Source organism: Rattus rattus, chromosome 5, assembly GCF_011064425.1.
Source record: "Rattus rattus isolate New Zealand chromosome 5, Rrattus_CSIRO_v1, whole genome shotgun sequence".
In the NCBI taxonomy this organism is placed as follows: domain Eukaryota; kingdom Metazoa; phylum Chordata; class Mammalia; order Rodentia; family Muridae; genus Rattus; species Rattus rattus.
The window spans coordinates 65,899,161-65,916,545 of record NC_046158.1 but is presented as its reverse complement, the minus strand read 5'-3'; the positions used below and the strand labels follow the sequence as shown (position 1 = coordinate 65,916,545).

The 17,385-nt window shown below is 40.3% G+C and overlaps 1 protein-coding gene across 8 annotated transcripts in view; it reads right to left on the bottom strand.

The window, feature by feature from the left end:
- The window catches only part of Ambra1 (autophagy and beclin 1 regulator 1), a 188,797-nt gene that overhangs the window by 146,244 nt on the left and 25,168 nt on the right, over positions 1-17,385 (bottom strand). For all 8 annotated transcript variants that reach the window (XM_032903707.1, XM_032903706.1, XM_032903710.1 and 5 more), the window contains 5 exons: positions 4,891-5,144; positions 4,468-4,526; positions 3,761-3,944; positions 2,484-2,656; positions 785-851 (listed from right to left, as the gene is read on the bottom strand). In XM_032903707.1, the coding sequence (XP_032759598.1) occupies positions 785-851; positions 2,484-2,656; positions 3,761-3,944; positions 4,468-4,526; positions 4,891-5,025 (618 nt within the window). In that variant the 5' untranslated portion in view covers positions 5,026-5,144. The remainder of the gene's footprint in view (positions 1-784; positions 852-2,483; positions 2,657-3,760; positions 3,945-4,467; positions 4,527-4,890; positions 5,145-17,385) is intronic.

Genomic DNA, 17,385 nt, shown 5'->3' with positions numbered 1-17,385 from the left:
ACTACATGAGGGCCGGGATTCAAACCAGGGCCCTCTGCAAAAACATCAAGTGCTCTTAACTACTGAGCCATTTCTCCAGTCTCTGGCTACTTCTTTTTAAGATTTATTTTTAGAAGCCAGAGAGATGGCTCAATGGTTAAAACAATTGTTGCTTTTGCAGAGGACCTGGGTTTGGTTCCCAGCACCCACATGGTGGTTACGATTTGCTCTAACTCCACTTCCAAGAAATCTAATGTTCTCTTCTGGCCTCCGTGGTTCCTACATAAACACATTACACAAACACACATTCAGGCAAAATACCCACACCTATTTTTAAAAATTATAGTTTGTTTGTTTATGTATATGTGTGGGTATATGCCACCCACATCTAAACACTGGGAATGAGCCAGAAAAAGACATAGGATTCCTTGGAGCTATAGTTATGGGCAGGTGTATGCAGCTCAACTGGGGGACTGAAAACAGAACTCAGGTCCTCTTCAAAAGTAGTATAACAGCTAAGTCATTTCTCCAACTCTGACATGGTCTGTTTCTCACGACCTATTCACATGGGGTTAAAAAATTGACTCTCCTGTGAAAATTATGTCTGTAACTTTTGATATCATCAGAAACTTATTAAAATCTTGGTGGAAAAAGATTGCAGAAATGTTAAGAACTAAAACATAATCAGAATTACATTTTAGTAATAATAAATATATAATAATAAAGAAATAATATGATCAAAATTAGAGTGCTAGTTTACAAAGTACCTCACAGTTCAGCTAGAGTTGAACTGTTAGACCCTTACCTGCTGATTAGAGGGGTTAACAATAGCTGTAAGTAAGTAGTGTCCAAGTGGATCAAATCTCACCAGACTGAAATACAAAAGAACAAGACAAGAGACAAACAAAGACCATGTTAACTGAGAAATGGGAATTGTCTACCCATTTCATGCTTTCAAAACTCTAAATTTTCTCCCCCTCTTCTGGAGAATTTATCTATGTAGTCCAGATATCTTCAGACTCACAAATGTTCTGCCTCAGGTCCCTGAATGCTGGGTACCACCACACCTACCTAGTCTTTCAAAAAAAATTTGGAAAGACATTAAAATAAGGCTTTATGTTGTTTCCTAATGAAAAGAAATATGCATTAAGAGATTTCACTTTGGTTTTTTTGAGACAGGGTTTTATATACCTTAGGCTAGCTTACAAGAAAACAGCTGGTTACAGAAAACCTTGAACTTTTGATTCTCTTACCTTTACCATCCCAGTACTGGCATTACAGGTGTGCACCAACACACTCACTGTATGTGGTACTGGGGATCGAACTCTAAGCTTCATTCATGCAGGACAAGCAATTCTATTAACCTGAGTTACATCCTCAGGACATGATTTCAGTTTTGAATAATATCCAGGCTGACATCACAGTTAGCAGCTACATTAAATATGTATCTGTTCAACATGTAAGAGCCTATTTAAAAGGTAAATCAGAATGCTGCCACACAGATTCAGGTTTCCCTTCATACAGCTGCTACACTTGGCAAAAGTACTTACTCTAGTGACAACAAAGTATCAGTACAAAGTGATATGGCTGGAAGCCAGAAAACCAGTCTATATCCAGCCATAATCTGGTCAAAAGAAAAAACAAAGAAAACAAAGTGTCCAGTTTAACTCTGGCAACGTATATCTTGCTTTTGTAGTGCAGAGAACTGAATCCAAGGTCACATATGTAATAGGCAAGAGCTATACAGTTTTGCTATATCCCCAGCTATACTGTGGTTTTGGTATTTTGGGTTTTATTTTGTTTTGTTTTTTGAAAGACAGCCTTACTATGTAACTCTGGTTATCCTAAAATTCACTATACAGACCAAGATGGCCTCAAACTCACAGAGATCCACCTACTAAATGCTGGGATTAGGATGTGGGCCACTACATCTAGCTGGTATTTTGGTTTTTAAGATAGAGTCTTGCTAACTAGTCCAGGAAGACTTAGACTCCTTATGTAGCCCAGCTGGCCAGGAACTCATGATCTGCCTATCATATCAGAATCCTGAGATTACAGATGTGTGCTCTCACACCTCCAGTCACCAAGTGTGTTTTGATCTCAAAGGCTAAATAAGCATAATTAGCAAATCTGACACAGGTTTACATCTCTATTTTATAATTTGATAAATATAAATAGTCAATAGTGATCAATCAGCCACCACCAAGCTATCAAAAACTACCCATTTATTTTTGAGAGGTTTTCCAAAGGGTAATCCCAAGTGTAGACGGCTTGGAACTTAAGTAGGATTTTACCAAATGATCCTGATCTGCAGAGACCACAGGATGAAGGCATAAACAAAATGAACTGCTTCGGCTACTCAGCCATGATGATAACAAACAACCTAAAGAAGACTGATGACTGCCCTAAGGAGGTGTAACAGCCTTCTGTGCAATAACAGTAGTCATGAATGTCCTTTCATGTCAGTTTGGGGTCTGATACAGTTGACAGAACACAGCACTCACCGAACACGCTCCATCTCACTAGCTGTTTTCACCACAGCAAAGGGTTCCCGACGACTCCAATCCCAGAAATGGATCTCATTTGCAGTGGCGATCAGCAGGAGCTGAGCCGTAGGGTGGAAAGCCAAAGAAGCTATGGCATTGTTGCTATCTGTGAACCAGCTTTCACTGCCACCCTGCAAATGAACCAATTCAAAATATGCTCAGATTAAAAACTGCCAACAGAATGGAGAGTCCATGTGAAGAATTACATTGAAGAGCTAAATATGATTACTCATACCTATAATCCCAGCATTTGGGAAGCAAAGGCAAGAAGACTGCCATGAATTTGAGGCCAGCCTGGACTATATGGTGATTCCTAGTCTCAAAAAAGCAAAAAAAGAAAGAAAGAAAGAAAGAAAGAAAGAAAGAAAGAAAGAAAGAAAGAAAGAAAGAAAGAAAGGAAGGAAGGAAGGAAGGAAGGAAGAGGGAGGGGGAGGGAGGGAGGGGAGAAGTGGGAGGGGAAGGGGAGGAATGGAGAGAAAAAGAGGAAGGGTCTATATGGTGTTATATAGCTCAATGGTAAAGCAAATACTTCACATATATGAAGCCCCTGGGCTTGATCCCCAGTATATCCACTTGCGGTTGCAATCCTTATCAGAGCACAGTGGTACATGTCTTTAATCCCAGCACTCAGAAGACAGAGGCATGTGGATCTCCATGAATTTGAGGGTAGCCTAGTCTACATAGTCATTTCTAAGCCAACCAGGTTTTATATAGCAAGACTCTGTCTCTAAATAAATAAATTTCCATTTAAGATAAACTGAACTCTAATAGGGCTTACTTTAAACATGTCTTTTATAAAATAATGTATATGAACAGTCATCTAGCAGTGCCAATAATATATAGGAAAATATTGCTGCCTTCATGTCAATTACAAAGCCTCTACTCAGTTCCTGTTTCTAACACCTGTGAACATTCTAGCTTGGTGCAAACATAGTGCAGAGCAACCCAGGACAAGTCTTGTTGTGATGATCATGAGCAGAGTACTCCAAGACAGTGGAAGTCCATATTGAACTCATAGAGCCTCCCCTATACAATCTTAAAATGAGCAGGTAGAAGAAAAGTTTAACTGTTTACTTCATAATGAATAAGTACAAACTAGGATTCCCACCCTCTAAGTGAGCAATGACTACCAATCCTAACAAAGTAGTTTCTCAGCCAGAAGTAAGAAGCCAATGGCAAACAATTCTCTGTGTCTGGAATACTAAAGAAAAGAAAGCAGCCCAAAGAATACTTACATGTAAGTCCCAAATCCTAACTTCCCCATCTAGGCAGCCAGAAGCAATAAGGCCTGAGATAGTGGGATGAAAAGTGACACACCATGGAGTACGGCGGTGTCCAATCAGAGAGTGAACACACTTGCCAGTCTTAACCTCTGTAATATAGATGTTATGGTTCACATGTGTGGACGCCAAGAGAGTCCTAGGGAATCAAAATGTAGGAATAATTAAGAAACATGTAGGGGGAAATAAATTTTACCAGCTTTAGAAAACAAAAGCCCAACATTATTCCCTACACTATGAAATGAAAGAAATTAAGGTATACCTGCTAGGCAGTTTATCTACACACAGCAGAAATATTCTGATTTTTTAAAGGCTTCTGGTTTTCCCACAGTCCCCAAATAACACATACTGCCTTCATTGCTGGTGTCTATCAGCCAGGCAAAGCAATGGTACCAAAGCCTGGCTAAATTCTTAGCCTTGACTTTCATCATTCTCTTTATAATTCCTTTGATTCTTCTTTACTTCTCTCCATTTCATATAGAGAGTGTGTGTGTGTGTGTGTGTGTGTGTGTGTGTGTGTGTTGTGTGTGTGTGTGTTCATATATTCATCCAGTGTTCCAAAGGGATTGGTCTCTAGGGATTAATCTGGATGATCGAGCTAAGTCAAGAGTACAGAAAGTCATGTCATCACAAATCTTAAGCTACAGCTAAGTATTAGGTACCTGTCTGGGCTGAAGGCCAGTAAGAAGGTCGAGCGTGGACTATCAGGAAGTTCTACTCTCTGGGAGAAAACAAACAAACAAATAAATAAACAAATACAAACACACACGCGCACACACATACATGCGCACACATGCACACACATAGCATAGCATGATTTATAAATTTGGGCTTACTCTGACTCTAAAGCACGGAAGTCATTCTAGATTAGTATCACAGTGCAAACTAAAAATCTGAAGACAATAATCAAATTATAAATTAAGATAAATCTAAATTCAGAAAGAACATTTCTATTCTTATCCTTTATATTATAAACCAATTTCCCAAACTAGTTATATCAAATCTCAGGGACAAGATTAATCTCTGCCATTAATCTATTCTAAGGTGTCACCCCCACAAACTTGGTCAAAACACCATTTCCTTACCTTGCCCTCCCATTTCATCCATCGAGTCTTATCCTCCACCAGCTCCTGCAGAAGCCGCTGGGCACCCATGGCACGAGTGCCCCGCTCTCGGCCCCAGAGGATTCGTACAGCATTCTTCTCTGGGACAACTTTCATGGTGCTCAGGAGCCACTGTCGCACCAGGGATCAGAACTGAAGGAGCAAGAAATAGCTCCACAGACAGAAGTAGCTAAAATGAGGCCATTCAGGTCCTTGTCAGCTGTCCTCATGGAAATCTAAGGAATGAAGAATAATGTCAAATGATGCCTATTCTACACCAGAGAGGCTTCCATTCTAAACAACTCTAGTTCAAAGGAGAGTGTTCTTTTCACATTTAACTATGGTTTCCTAAAACAGGTACATCTTCCATTTATCTTGTCATATTCCTTCTAACTGATTTACAAAAAACTAGACATTTTCAACTACTGACCATATTCAGTTCTTATTCTTTCATAAAGCAGAATTTAAAAAAAAATCACTCACTAAAAAATGCCTAAAAACTTTCCTTAAAAACAAAATGTAGAGTTATGTAAATGGCCTAGTGGTACAGGCCCTCGGTTCAATCCCTAGCCCAACAAAAATAAGCAGGGGAGATAGGGAGATGGCTCAGTGGCTCAGAGCTTGCCACCAAGAATGAGTTCAAATCCCTAGCACCCATGTAAAAAGCCAGGCATTGTAGTATGTACTACCTGTATCCTAGTACTGAGAAATGCTATTTTTGTCTCAAAAATATGGTGAAGAGCAACTGAGGAGAACCTAGCTTCTACCTCTGGATTCCACAGGCATACGCTGCGGTGCTTTGAATGAGAATGGGCCCCCCAGGCTCATGCATTTAATGCATAGTCCCTAGTCAGTGGAAATGTTTTAGGAAGGATTAGGAGGTGTGTCACTAGTAGTAAGCATTTAGTTTTCAAAAGTCAATTCCAGGCCCAGGTATGTGTATTCTCATTCTCTCTCTGTCTCTGTCTATCTCTCTCTATAGCTCTCTTTCTCTCTTTCTCTATTTCTCTCTGTCTCTTTCTCTCTGTCTCTTTCTATCCCTCTTTCTCTATCTCTGTCTCTCTGTCTCTCTCTGTCTCTCTCTGTCTCTGTCTCTCTGTCTCTCTCTGTCTCTCTCTCTCTCTCTCTCTCTCTCTCTCTCTCTCTCTCTCTCTCTCTCTCTCATTCATTCCTAAAATTCTCAGCTACTGTTCCAGCACCATGCCTGACTGGTGTCATGCTCTGAACCATGATGGTCATGGACTTACTCTCTGGAACTGTAAGCAAGCCCTTAACTGAATGGTTTCTTTTTTATAAGTTGCCTTGGTCATGGTGTCTCTTCACAGTAATAGAAGAGCAACTAAGATAAACATGAACATGTACGCATACCACTGTACACAATAAGCATAAATATCTAAGCTGGGATGCAGCTCAGTAGTGGAGCTCCTTCCTGTTTAACATGCACAAGAGCCCATATTCAATTTCTAGCACTCCAAAAAGTATCAGTAATACTTTAAAATACTTTGGAAAGTCAGAGCACAATAGCTTAGACAAAAATTATACAGAAGGGCTGCGGTGGAGGCCACTCTATGGCTCAGTAGTAGAATGCTTGCCTAGCGTCTCTAAAGCCCCCGGGTTTGTCCTTAACACTGGAAATAAAGAAAGAAAGGGGGAGGAAAGAGGTGGAGGATTAAATACAATGGTTACTTCTGAGTGGTAGCTTAAGGTAACTTTAAAGAAAAAAAAAGACATAGTTCATATGGTTCAGGCTACCCTCAAATTATGTAGCTTGAACTTCTGACCCTCCTGCCTCCACTTCCCTAGGGCTGGGATTACAAATCTGTCACCATAACTAGTTTATATAGGGCTGGGAACTAAACCCAGGGTAAGCAATCTACCAACCAATATCAAAATAATATATATATATGTACATATATATATATTATACCATGAATTGATAATTTTTTTTTTTTTTTGAGCTGAGGACCAAACCCAGGGCCTTGCGCTTGCTAGGCAAGCGCTCTACCACTGAGTTAAATCCCCGACCCCATGAATTGATAATTTTAAGAGGTGATTTTCTACTTCAGTTTCAAGGAAAGGGTCTATAGAGCCCAAACTGGCCTAAAGCTCCTGCTCCTAATGTTTCTACCTGTAAATACTAGAATTTTGGACATAAGGCACTATGCCTGGCTTCTTCCAGCTATTTTTTTTTTTAAGATTAATTTATCTAGTATATATAACACACTATAGCTGTCTTCAGACACACCAGAAAAAGGCATCAGATCCCATTACAGATGGTTGTAAGCCACCATGTGGTTGCTGGGAATTGAACTCAGGATCTCTGGAAGAGCAGTCAGTGCTCTTAAACAGAGCCATCTCTCCAGCCTTTCTTGTAGCTTTTTTAAATTTCAAAATAGTAACTGTCAGAGTGGGTCACTGTTGTGCAAACCTGTAATTACAGCATGTCTTAGGACATGATGATCAAAGCGTTGAAGCCAGTCCAGGCTACAAGACAAATTCCAAGACATTCTGAGCTGCAGAGCAAGGCTTTGTCTTAAAAGGAGTGGAATGTGGCAAGATAGCCCAGTGGGTAAAGGTATTTGCCACAGAGACCTGAGTTTGATCCCCATAATCACTGTAAAGGTAAAAACAAAGAACCAACCACATGAAGTTGTTCTTTGACTTCCATACATACACATGCACAAAATAAAAGTCTTTTAAATTAAAATAAAACAAGGGAGCTAACTGCTTATTATGAGAGTCAAACAATAACTGCCTCCTTCTATTTCTCAAAAGGCTGCAATCTACAAAGCACACAACCAGATGCATAGAAACACAGACATAAGGAAAAATATTTATAGCTTGTGCTGAAGGAGTTTTCTTCCTGGAGCATTAAAATGGATAAGGTCAGAAAGACTCCACAGTAAGGCAAGTCCTAAATTCCTAGACCCATAGTCAGTTTCCTACAGAGTGCTAAACACAAAACTCTGCTTTGCTCTCATGGTATAATGCTTGGTTTGATTTGCTGTGTCTGGGTGCTGGGGCTTGAACTCAGGATTCTGAGTTTACTTGTTAAGTACTATACCACCATGACACACATCCAGCCTCTCATCACCAACTATTAACCAACAGAAAACATACACAGTGAAAATGTCAACAAGAATTGCAAGCCAACCTCCAGAGTAAGCTACAGTTGAATAACAGAACCTGCTCCAGGGGCTGGAGAGATGGCTCAGTGGTTAGGAACACTGACTGTTCTTCTAGAGGCCCTGAGTTCGAATCCCAGCAACCACATGGTGGCTTACAACCATCTGTAGTGAGATATGATGTCCTTTTCTGGTGTGTCTGAAGACAGCTACAGTGTACTTATATATAATAAAGAAATTTAAAAAAAAAAAAAAAAGAACCTGCTCCAGGCTTCCCTTTATTCTAATAGCTGAGATATTTCTTACCTTTTACTAGTAACCAAGAAGGTACAGTTCCTATAGGTCCCCTAACTCTGTACTAAAACTATAATTCTTTACCTAATATAGAGACCTCCGGAAGAAAGACTTTGAAACTCCTTAAAGTACATTGAAACCTTTTATAACCTTACAACAAACAGTAGAAACAGCAATAGCAGTCCCATTTCTTTGTGTGTGTCTGGATGTGTTTGTACAAGTGTGCACCAAGTCACAGGATAACCTGCAGGAATCAGTTCTCTTTTTCCATCATATGGGTTCCAGGAATTACACTTAGGTCATTAGGCAGCAAGCACCTTTACCCCTTGAGCAACCTCACAAGTCCAGGCCTCCTTTTAAAAAAATAAAATAAAAATAAAAATAAATCTTCTTTTCTGTCCTCTTGTAACTCAAAAGGAAGAACAAAGTACAGGTTACAAATATTATATGGTTCAAAGAACTATGATATAACTTTCAGTTCCTAGAGGAATAAAAAAAAGAAAGGGGGGGGAGTTTCTACAAATATCATCAAGACAACTAAAAAACAAAAACACAAAAAAATTAATCAAGACTACCAAAGTGGATCTCTAAGTTCAAGGCCAGCCTTGCATACAGAGTGAGTTCCAGGACAGCCAGAGCTCCAGAGAAACTGTTTCAAAAAAACAGAAACAAAACAAAACAAATTAAAAAAAGCATTGTCAATTTCCAGGGACTTAAACTCAAGAGTTCAAACTAGTAACAATCTGACTGACAGGTGGTCAAAACTTAAAAGAACATCAACAATTCCATTTCTCTTTTTTGGCCCCTGGGGAAATATATTTACTATTGTTCAAAAGAAAGTGGATTTTTTGTTGGGTTTGTTTGAAACAGTTACTGTGTAGCCCTGATACCCTGGAATTCATGCTGCAGAACAGGCTGGCCTTGAACTCACTGAGATCTACCTGCTTTTCTCTGTCTCCCAAGTGCTTGAGCCACCACCGTGTGTGAGGAGACCTTGCTACATCTCACATAACCAAAAGAAGCCAGATTAAACTTAAGTCAGACAGACCTGCTAAAGAGACTCTAGCCAGCCCCCAGCATTGCAAACATGGCCTAGTAGGCCTTGCCCTTCTTTCCCATTTTCTCTACCTTGCTAATAATCATTAGATTACATTTCTAAACCTAGCCACTAAGGTCTGTTCCCTATTTGGCCACTTCCTCCTCCTGAGGCTAACTACCAAAGTGCAGTTATCAAAGTAGTAAAGTCCAGCAATCAAAAGTCTCCTTTGGCTCACCTAATTAACATGTCCAGTTACAATTAGACCTCATCCTAACACAGGGTTTCCCCCTTTACCTTTATAGACTATTTTCCTATGTGTCACATCTGTCTCCTAATTAGAGGCAGGCCTTTGTCCCCCTCAAGAACAAATATCCCTTCTCCCTCACCCTTGTTCCCTTCCCCTTCTCCCTCATCCTCTATCTCCTGTCTCTTATTCCCTGCCCTCTGTCCCTCTGGGGCAAATAAATCTACTTTGTGCTGAGAACTTGGTCTTGATGGTCCTGGCTACATTCCTCTTTTTTTGTTTTTGTGTGTGTTTGTGTACACGCACATGTATGCCTCTATGTGTGATTTTAAACCAAAATACAATTTAAGCCACTATTCTTTTTAAAAAGATTTTATATTTATGTTATGTATATGAGTACACTGTCATTGTCTTCAGACACACCAGAAGAGGGCATCAGATCCCATTACAGATGGTTGTGAGCCACCATGTTGTTGCTGGGAATTGAGTTCAGGACCTCTGGAAGGGGAGTCAGTGCTCTTAACCTCTTAACCACTAAGCCATCTCTCCAGCCCTCATTCCTCATTTTAAAACAGAAAAGTCTCCCAATGTGTAAAGCAGAGACACAGAAAGCCCAGAATACTATGAAGTCCCCCAAATCAGTACTTAATCACAAAAAGACATAAGCAAGTAGGAGACAAAGGTATGTCATGACAAGATGGGCACACACACACACACACACACACACACACACACACACACACACAATAATGCCAAGATTTCACCCCATTTACCTAAACATAAATTAATCATTCAAAAAGATAAAGGGACTCGACCTTTACAGACTTTATCTAATATGTAATTATATTTAACTATTCTATGCAAAAAAACTGAAGTATGCCACAACTCATTAGAAACTAAGAATTATAGGTTCTTGCAATTGATCATCTATGCTAATGATTTTATCCCACGTTCTAGTTAAGATTTGTGGAGAAGGGAAGGGAAAAGGGAAAAGAGAAAGGGAAAGGGAAGAAGGCAGGATGGAAGAACAGACAGACTTTGGGTAAGTCACTTCTTGGGACTCAGGGTCCTCTTTTTTAATTTTATAATATTATTATAAGGCTCCAATGAGCAAAGAGCAGTGAAGTGTTAGAAATCACTACTGTTACATTATTAGTGAGTCTTTGTGAGTTCACGACGATTCCCCTCACTAAACCCATAGGTGCCACAGTTCTTCAAAGTAGCAGATATCTAAGAAACATTTCTAAGGCAGTTACCACACAACAAAGTAAGACATACTGGGGACAAATAAAAAGGATTGTGTGGGCAAAATAACTAAATGCAACTGGGGCTATCTCCACATCAATGAAATGAGGCAAACAGAATTGAAATTAGGACACGGACAGTCTCAATCAAGATGGAGATGAAGAAGGGCGACCCAGATCCAGGTGGTCTTGAATTGCTAATGTATGTTTCTTAAGGGATGGATTTCTGTAGGAAAATTTATCTTATCTAGGTGGGCAGTTTATATCTTTATCAACTGGTTGTGAGTTCATTGTGTGGATACATTATGGACTGAGAATTTAACATATAAATCTGATTATTGGGTTGCAGTTTGTTGGTTCTCGGTTTTACCAGGTAGCTGGAACCAGAGTTTGTGGCTAGAGAGCCACGGGGAGAAATACTAACCAGAGACAAAATTATGGCTAGTTCCATCTGGCCACACAGGTACCGGAACTAACTCTAGGGACCAGCATGGCAAGGTAACAAGCTAGAATAGCTCTCGGACCCCCTGGTTCTGAGAGCACCTGGGGGCAGTGTGGAGCCACTGAGATAAAGATACCCTGCAGTGTCATGTGGTATTTTTTTAATATTTACCACAACAGTAATATTTCCCTTAGACATTTGACCAGCTGATCTTATAGCGCTTGAGGAATATGACTTAGAAAATTAAAATCTCTTTAGTTATTTGCAAACATCCCCACCGCCTGCTCAGCTCCCTATGTAGCAAGGATAACCTTGAACATATGATCCTCCTGCCTTCACCTCCCCAAAATACCACTACACCCAGTTTTCAAGGCTAGGAGTCAAACCTAGTTTTGGCTTAATGCATGTTAGGCAACTAACCAATCTAACAACTAAGCTGCATGCACACCAACTCCCTGCTTAGCTATTATTACAGAGCTCAATTTTCTTATTTATTTAACTGTTATATGTCTGCCACCTGAACGTGTCCATGAAGACAAAATGTAAGAATACAATCAGCCATGAAGTACTGACACATATTCAGTAGCATACAGGTTTTAACCCAATGATTTAACTTGTTGGGAGAAGAAATCATTATCCTGGGGCTGGTAAGATGGCTCAGCATATAGTGGCACTACTGTCAAGTCTAACAACCTAAGTTCAAACCCTAAGACCCTCATAGTAGGAGAGAACCAATTCAAAAAAGCTGTCCCCTAACCTCAACAAGTGTGCTGTAAATTTCACATGTGTGTATGTAGACACAACACACAAAATAAATTAAAAAATAAATATAATAAAAAGTATAAATCTAGGCTGGAGAGATGCTTCAGAATTTAAGAGTATCAGCTGCCCTTCTAGAGAACTTAGGTTTAATTACTAGCACCTACACGACAGCTCACAACTGCCTGCAACTCCAGTTCCAGGGGTCCCGATATCCTTTTTTCTAGCCTCAGGTACAAGGTACAGATAAGATGCACAGAAATTCACTGGGGCAAAATACTTGTACAGATATAAGTTTTAAAGCCCCTAGACCAGGCAGGATGGCATGCACCTACAATTCCAGAACTTCAGAGGCAAAGACTGAAGGTCCCTGAGATTAAACAAGATCTAGAAAGAAAAAAAGAAAGAAAGAAAGACAGAGAAAGAAAGAAAGAAAGGAAGAAAGAAAGAAAGAAGGAAGGAAGGAAGGAAGGAAGGAAGGAAGGAAAGAAAGAAAGAAAGAAAGAAAGAAAGAAAGAAAGAAAGAAAGAAAGAAAGACAGACAGACAGACAGACAGGCAAACACAAGCTGGTGGTGGTGGTGCACACCTTTAATCCCAACACTGGTAGGCAGAGGCAGGTGGATCTCTGAGTTTGAGGCCAACCAGGGCTATACAGAGAAACCCTGTCTCAAAAAGACAAAAACAACCAAGGAAGGAAGACTGAAAAAGGGTAGAGAGATAACTGTCGCAGTTAAGAGTGCCGGTTGCTCTCCAGAGAATCTGTGTTCAGTTCCTAGCATCCACATGGGGCTTCTCAGAACTGCCTATAACTCAAGCTCTAGGGCAGCGGTTCTCAATCTTCCTAATGTTGCAACCCTTTAATACTGTTCATGCTGTGGTGACCCCAATCATAAAATTACGTTTTTTTTTTAGATTTTTATTTATTTTATGTGAGTACACTGTTGCTGTCTTCAGACACATCAGAAGCAGGCATCAGATCCCATTACAGATGGTTGTGAGCCACCATGTGGTTGCTGGGATTTGAACTCAGGACCTCTGGAAGAGCAGTCAGTGCTCTTAACCACTGAGCCATCTCTCCAGCCCATAAAATTACTTTGTTGCTACTTCATAACTGTAATTTTGCTACTGTTAGGAATCATAATGTAAATATTTGTGTTTTCCAGTGGTCTTAGGTGACCCTGTTAAAGGGTCATTCAACACCCTCACAAACGAGTCTGCCCACAAGTTGAGAAACACTGCTCCAGGGGATCTGATTTGGCTGGCCTCCACTGGTACACACACACACACACACACACACACACACACACACACACACAAAACACACAGCACATACTCTCATAGATAAAAATAACAAAATAATAATCCCTTTTTAAAAAAAATCTTGGGCTTTTACATAGCCCAGTGGTACAGTAAATGTGGACATACATGAAGCTGTGGGCTGATATCCATCAAAAGAAAAATATAAATTTTAAAAATCCCCTAAATAAACCTAAGATCACTTGCATAACTAAAGTTCTCCCAACAACTGACAACTGGAAAATTAACTACAAAATGTCGAGCCTTTAATTAGAGGCCTAAAAGTGGCCTAGTGTTTTACAGAGATGGCATCCAGTACAGTGTCTACACACAAGGCTTTCTACAATTGGAAGCTTGGTTTTCATCAATAGGACCTTACTACAGGACACACTGCAGGATAATTCAGATGACAGTGTAGAGAACCAAATCTAAAACGCTAGCACCAAACTTCTAGTACCACACTTTTCTTCAAATAGCTCTTGCCAGTCTTTTATACTATATTAAATTTAGGGGGAAGACAGAATTTTGGGCAACACACACAAATCAGAGATATAAACAAGTAACAAATTCTGAAGGCAAACTCACCCAAAGGAAAACTATTATCATGAACTGTATTTCTACTCTGAGTAGAGTACAAAAAGATATTTTAGGATGTGACAAAGTACTAGCGTTGATTGAATCTAGACGGAGACGTTCTATGTACCGTTTATTTTTCATGAGTTCTAAGCTAAAGACAGTATAGAATACCCATATATATAGTAGCTCATTAAACCCTAGTTTCAAGATTGGGGATGTGGGTAGCTCAATGCTATTACACTTTCTTGCTCTTCATGAGTCAAGGAAGTTCTGTGTTCTATACTCAGCAATGAAAAAAGATAGGGAAGCTGGCACAATCTTGTAATTCTAGGGTACTTAGGCAGTAGGATCAGAAGAATCAAGAGTTCAAGGTTATCCTCAGCTACAGCAGTAATGTTGAGGTCAATGAAGTTGTGCTACAACAGCCTGTCTCAGTAAAACTAGCCCAACTCCATTTCTCCACCATTTATCTCCTCCTCATGAGATAGCCCAGGCTAGTGTCTGATTTGAAATCCTCCAGCTTCAGTTTTAACAGTATACAAGTGTGAATGTTCATCATCACACCCTATTCCATCATTTTCTTGGCATACAAAAGTTTCCTGATTTCTCAGAATTACTTAACCTCCCTGTGCCTCAGTTGCCTGCCTCATTCTTGAAACTTTTTTGAATACAGCAGTAGTATTCATTATAGCGTTGTCATCAGGTTAAAAGATATACCATATAAAAACTGTTCACTACATATATTGCTACTGTTTGTGGTAGAGCAATAGCCCCACTCTGTGATGACAAATATAACAAAATAATTTTAGACCACAGGCCCTGTAAAGCAAATTAACTTCAGAGGTCACAAGCTAGAGAATGGCCTGGGCTATACAGCAAATTCTAGGCCAGCTTGGGCTATAAAGTGAGACTCTGCTTCAAAACCAAACAAGAAATCTCTCAACAGACATAGTGGCATATGCCTTTGATTCAGCACTTGTGGGGCAGAGGCAGGCAGATCTCTGTAAAGTCCTAGGACAGCTAGACCTACAGATTGAGACACTATTTCAAAAAAATCCAAAACAGGCTTCTGAGTCTTAATTTTAAAAAATGTAACTGCTGACTTAATTTGTGTGTGTGTGTGTGTGTGTGTGTGTGTGTGTGTGTGTGTGTGTGTGTGTGTGTGTGTGTGTGAGAGAGAGAGAGAGAGAGAGAGAGAGAGAGAGAGAGAGAGAGAGAGCGTGCATACATGCACATATGTGGATACAATCGTTAGTAGTGTTAGTAGACTTGCCCTGAAACTCTGGACAATCCTATCCTTTCTCTAAAGGCCCTTCCCCCAATACAGCTTATTCTAGACCTCTACTGCCCAGCTTTCCTGGACCCTAACTCAAAAAATTACTTTCTTCTTCTCCACTTCTCTCCTCTTGAAAGCTTCAGATTCTTACAGCAGGCCTCCGTTAATGAAGTGTGTGTCCCATACGGTCTAGCAATTAGGTTCCTGAATGCACCCAGTGCAGAGATGTATAACTTATGCTGGGTGTGGTGGCACACATCTAACCTCAGCAATCACTCCAAGGCACAGATGAACACATTCCTGTTCATCTGCAACCAGCCTGGTGGTTTACACATCAAGCTCATGGCTGGGGGATCAAACTAATAAAACCATCCTTGAGGGACTGGAGAGATGGCTCAGTGGTAAAGAGCCCTGACTATTCTTCCAAAGGGCGCAGGTTTACCTCCCAGCATCCACATGGCAGCTCACCACCTTCTAAAACTCCAACTACAAGGGACCCAACAGTTTCTTCTGACCTGTATTAGCCAGGGTTCTCTAAAGTCATAGAACTTATGGAATGTCTCTTCATATATAGTAAGGGAATTTGTTGCAATGACTTGCAGTCTGTAGTCCAACTACCCCAACACTGGGCAGCTGGGAATGGGAAGTCCAAGAGCCTAGTAGTTGCTCAGTCCGTGAAGTAGTTGTTTTGTTTCAGCTGCTCTTCTGTAGAAGTAGATTCCAACAGATGTGCTGGCAAGTAAATGCAAGCGGGCAAAGAAGAGCGAATCTTCCTTCTTCCAGTGTCCCTGTGTAGCTCTCCAGCAGAAGGTGTGGCCCAGATTAACGTGTGTACCACCAGCCCTGGATCTGGGACTTGTTTTGTCCCAGGCTGACCTTGAACTCAGAGATCTCCCTGCTTCAGTCTCCTGGGATTAAAGAGCTTACTACCATACCTGGGCCTAAGCTTTTCATAGCCACTATGCCTCAGGATCTCTAGGCCAAGATCTAGGTCAGAAAACTATGTATTTCAGCCTCAAGATCTGGATCGCCAGTGAGCCCTTCATTCTGGATTGTAGTTCATTCCAGATATAGTCAAGCTGACAATCAGGAATAGCCATTACACCTCCCCAGGCACCAGCCATACTAACAGGCAAAACCCCTCATACACATAAAATAATTTTTAAAATAGTTCACCAGCATCAAATAAAACAAAATTCTACCAAAAGAAAAAAAAAGTGTCCACTGCAGCACTCAACACCATTTTCGATGAAACCTTTTACCACTGTCATCTTTTTTTTTTTTCCTTTTGACAAATTTAAACTATGAGGTAATAGTTAAAATAACAGCTAACATTTTTATACTTCCAGGTTCTGATCTTAACACTTTACGTAACATTTTTTTTTAGAAGTGAGGCTTCGGGGTTGGGGATTTGGCTCAGTGGTAGAGCGCTTGCCTAGGGCACAAGGTCCTGGGTTCGATCCCCAGCCCCCCCAAAAAAAAAAAAAAAAAAAAAAAAAAAAGAAGTGAGGCTTCACAGTGTAGCTCAGGTTGCCTTCAGGTTATTATAATACTGGCTCGTGTCTCAGATGCTACAATTATAGGCATGTCAAAGGAACTCCTTATAATCCTCATTCGCCCCACCCAAACATGAGAAAGAAAAAGGTCCCAGAGTGGAAGATTCAGAATTTGAACTGAAAAAAGGTGATGAGTAACTGTCTTTAAAAAAAAAAAAAAAAAAGAACAACAACCCAGGCAGTTTGAATCCAGAGTCTCTACACCTAATTGCCACAAGCAGAGTCCCTACAACGTTCCCTTATTTGTGTGCTAGCCTCACATATGTTACATTAACCATGTTCCACCTACTTTATGCTTTACATTTTTAGTGTTCATTTCCTCAGAGGTCAAGAAAAAAAGGGTCTCAGTTTGGCAAAGAGCCTGCCATGCAAACTGAAGACCTGAGTTACAGCCTTCCAGCACCCATTTTTAAAAGTGCATGGCAGTATATACTGGTCTTCCCAGAACTGTGAGGATTAAAGGGACTGCAGGATTCCAGGGGCTACTGGCTCGTTCACCTAGACCAACTGATGACTTCAAGTTTAATAAGAAACCCTGTCACAAGCAAGTGATGGAAGAAGAAACCCAACAGTTACCTCTGCTCTCCATGTACAAAGCAAACTCATGTGAACAAGTACATGCAC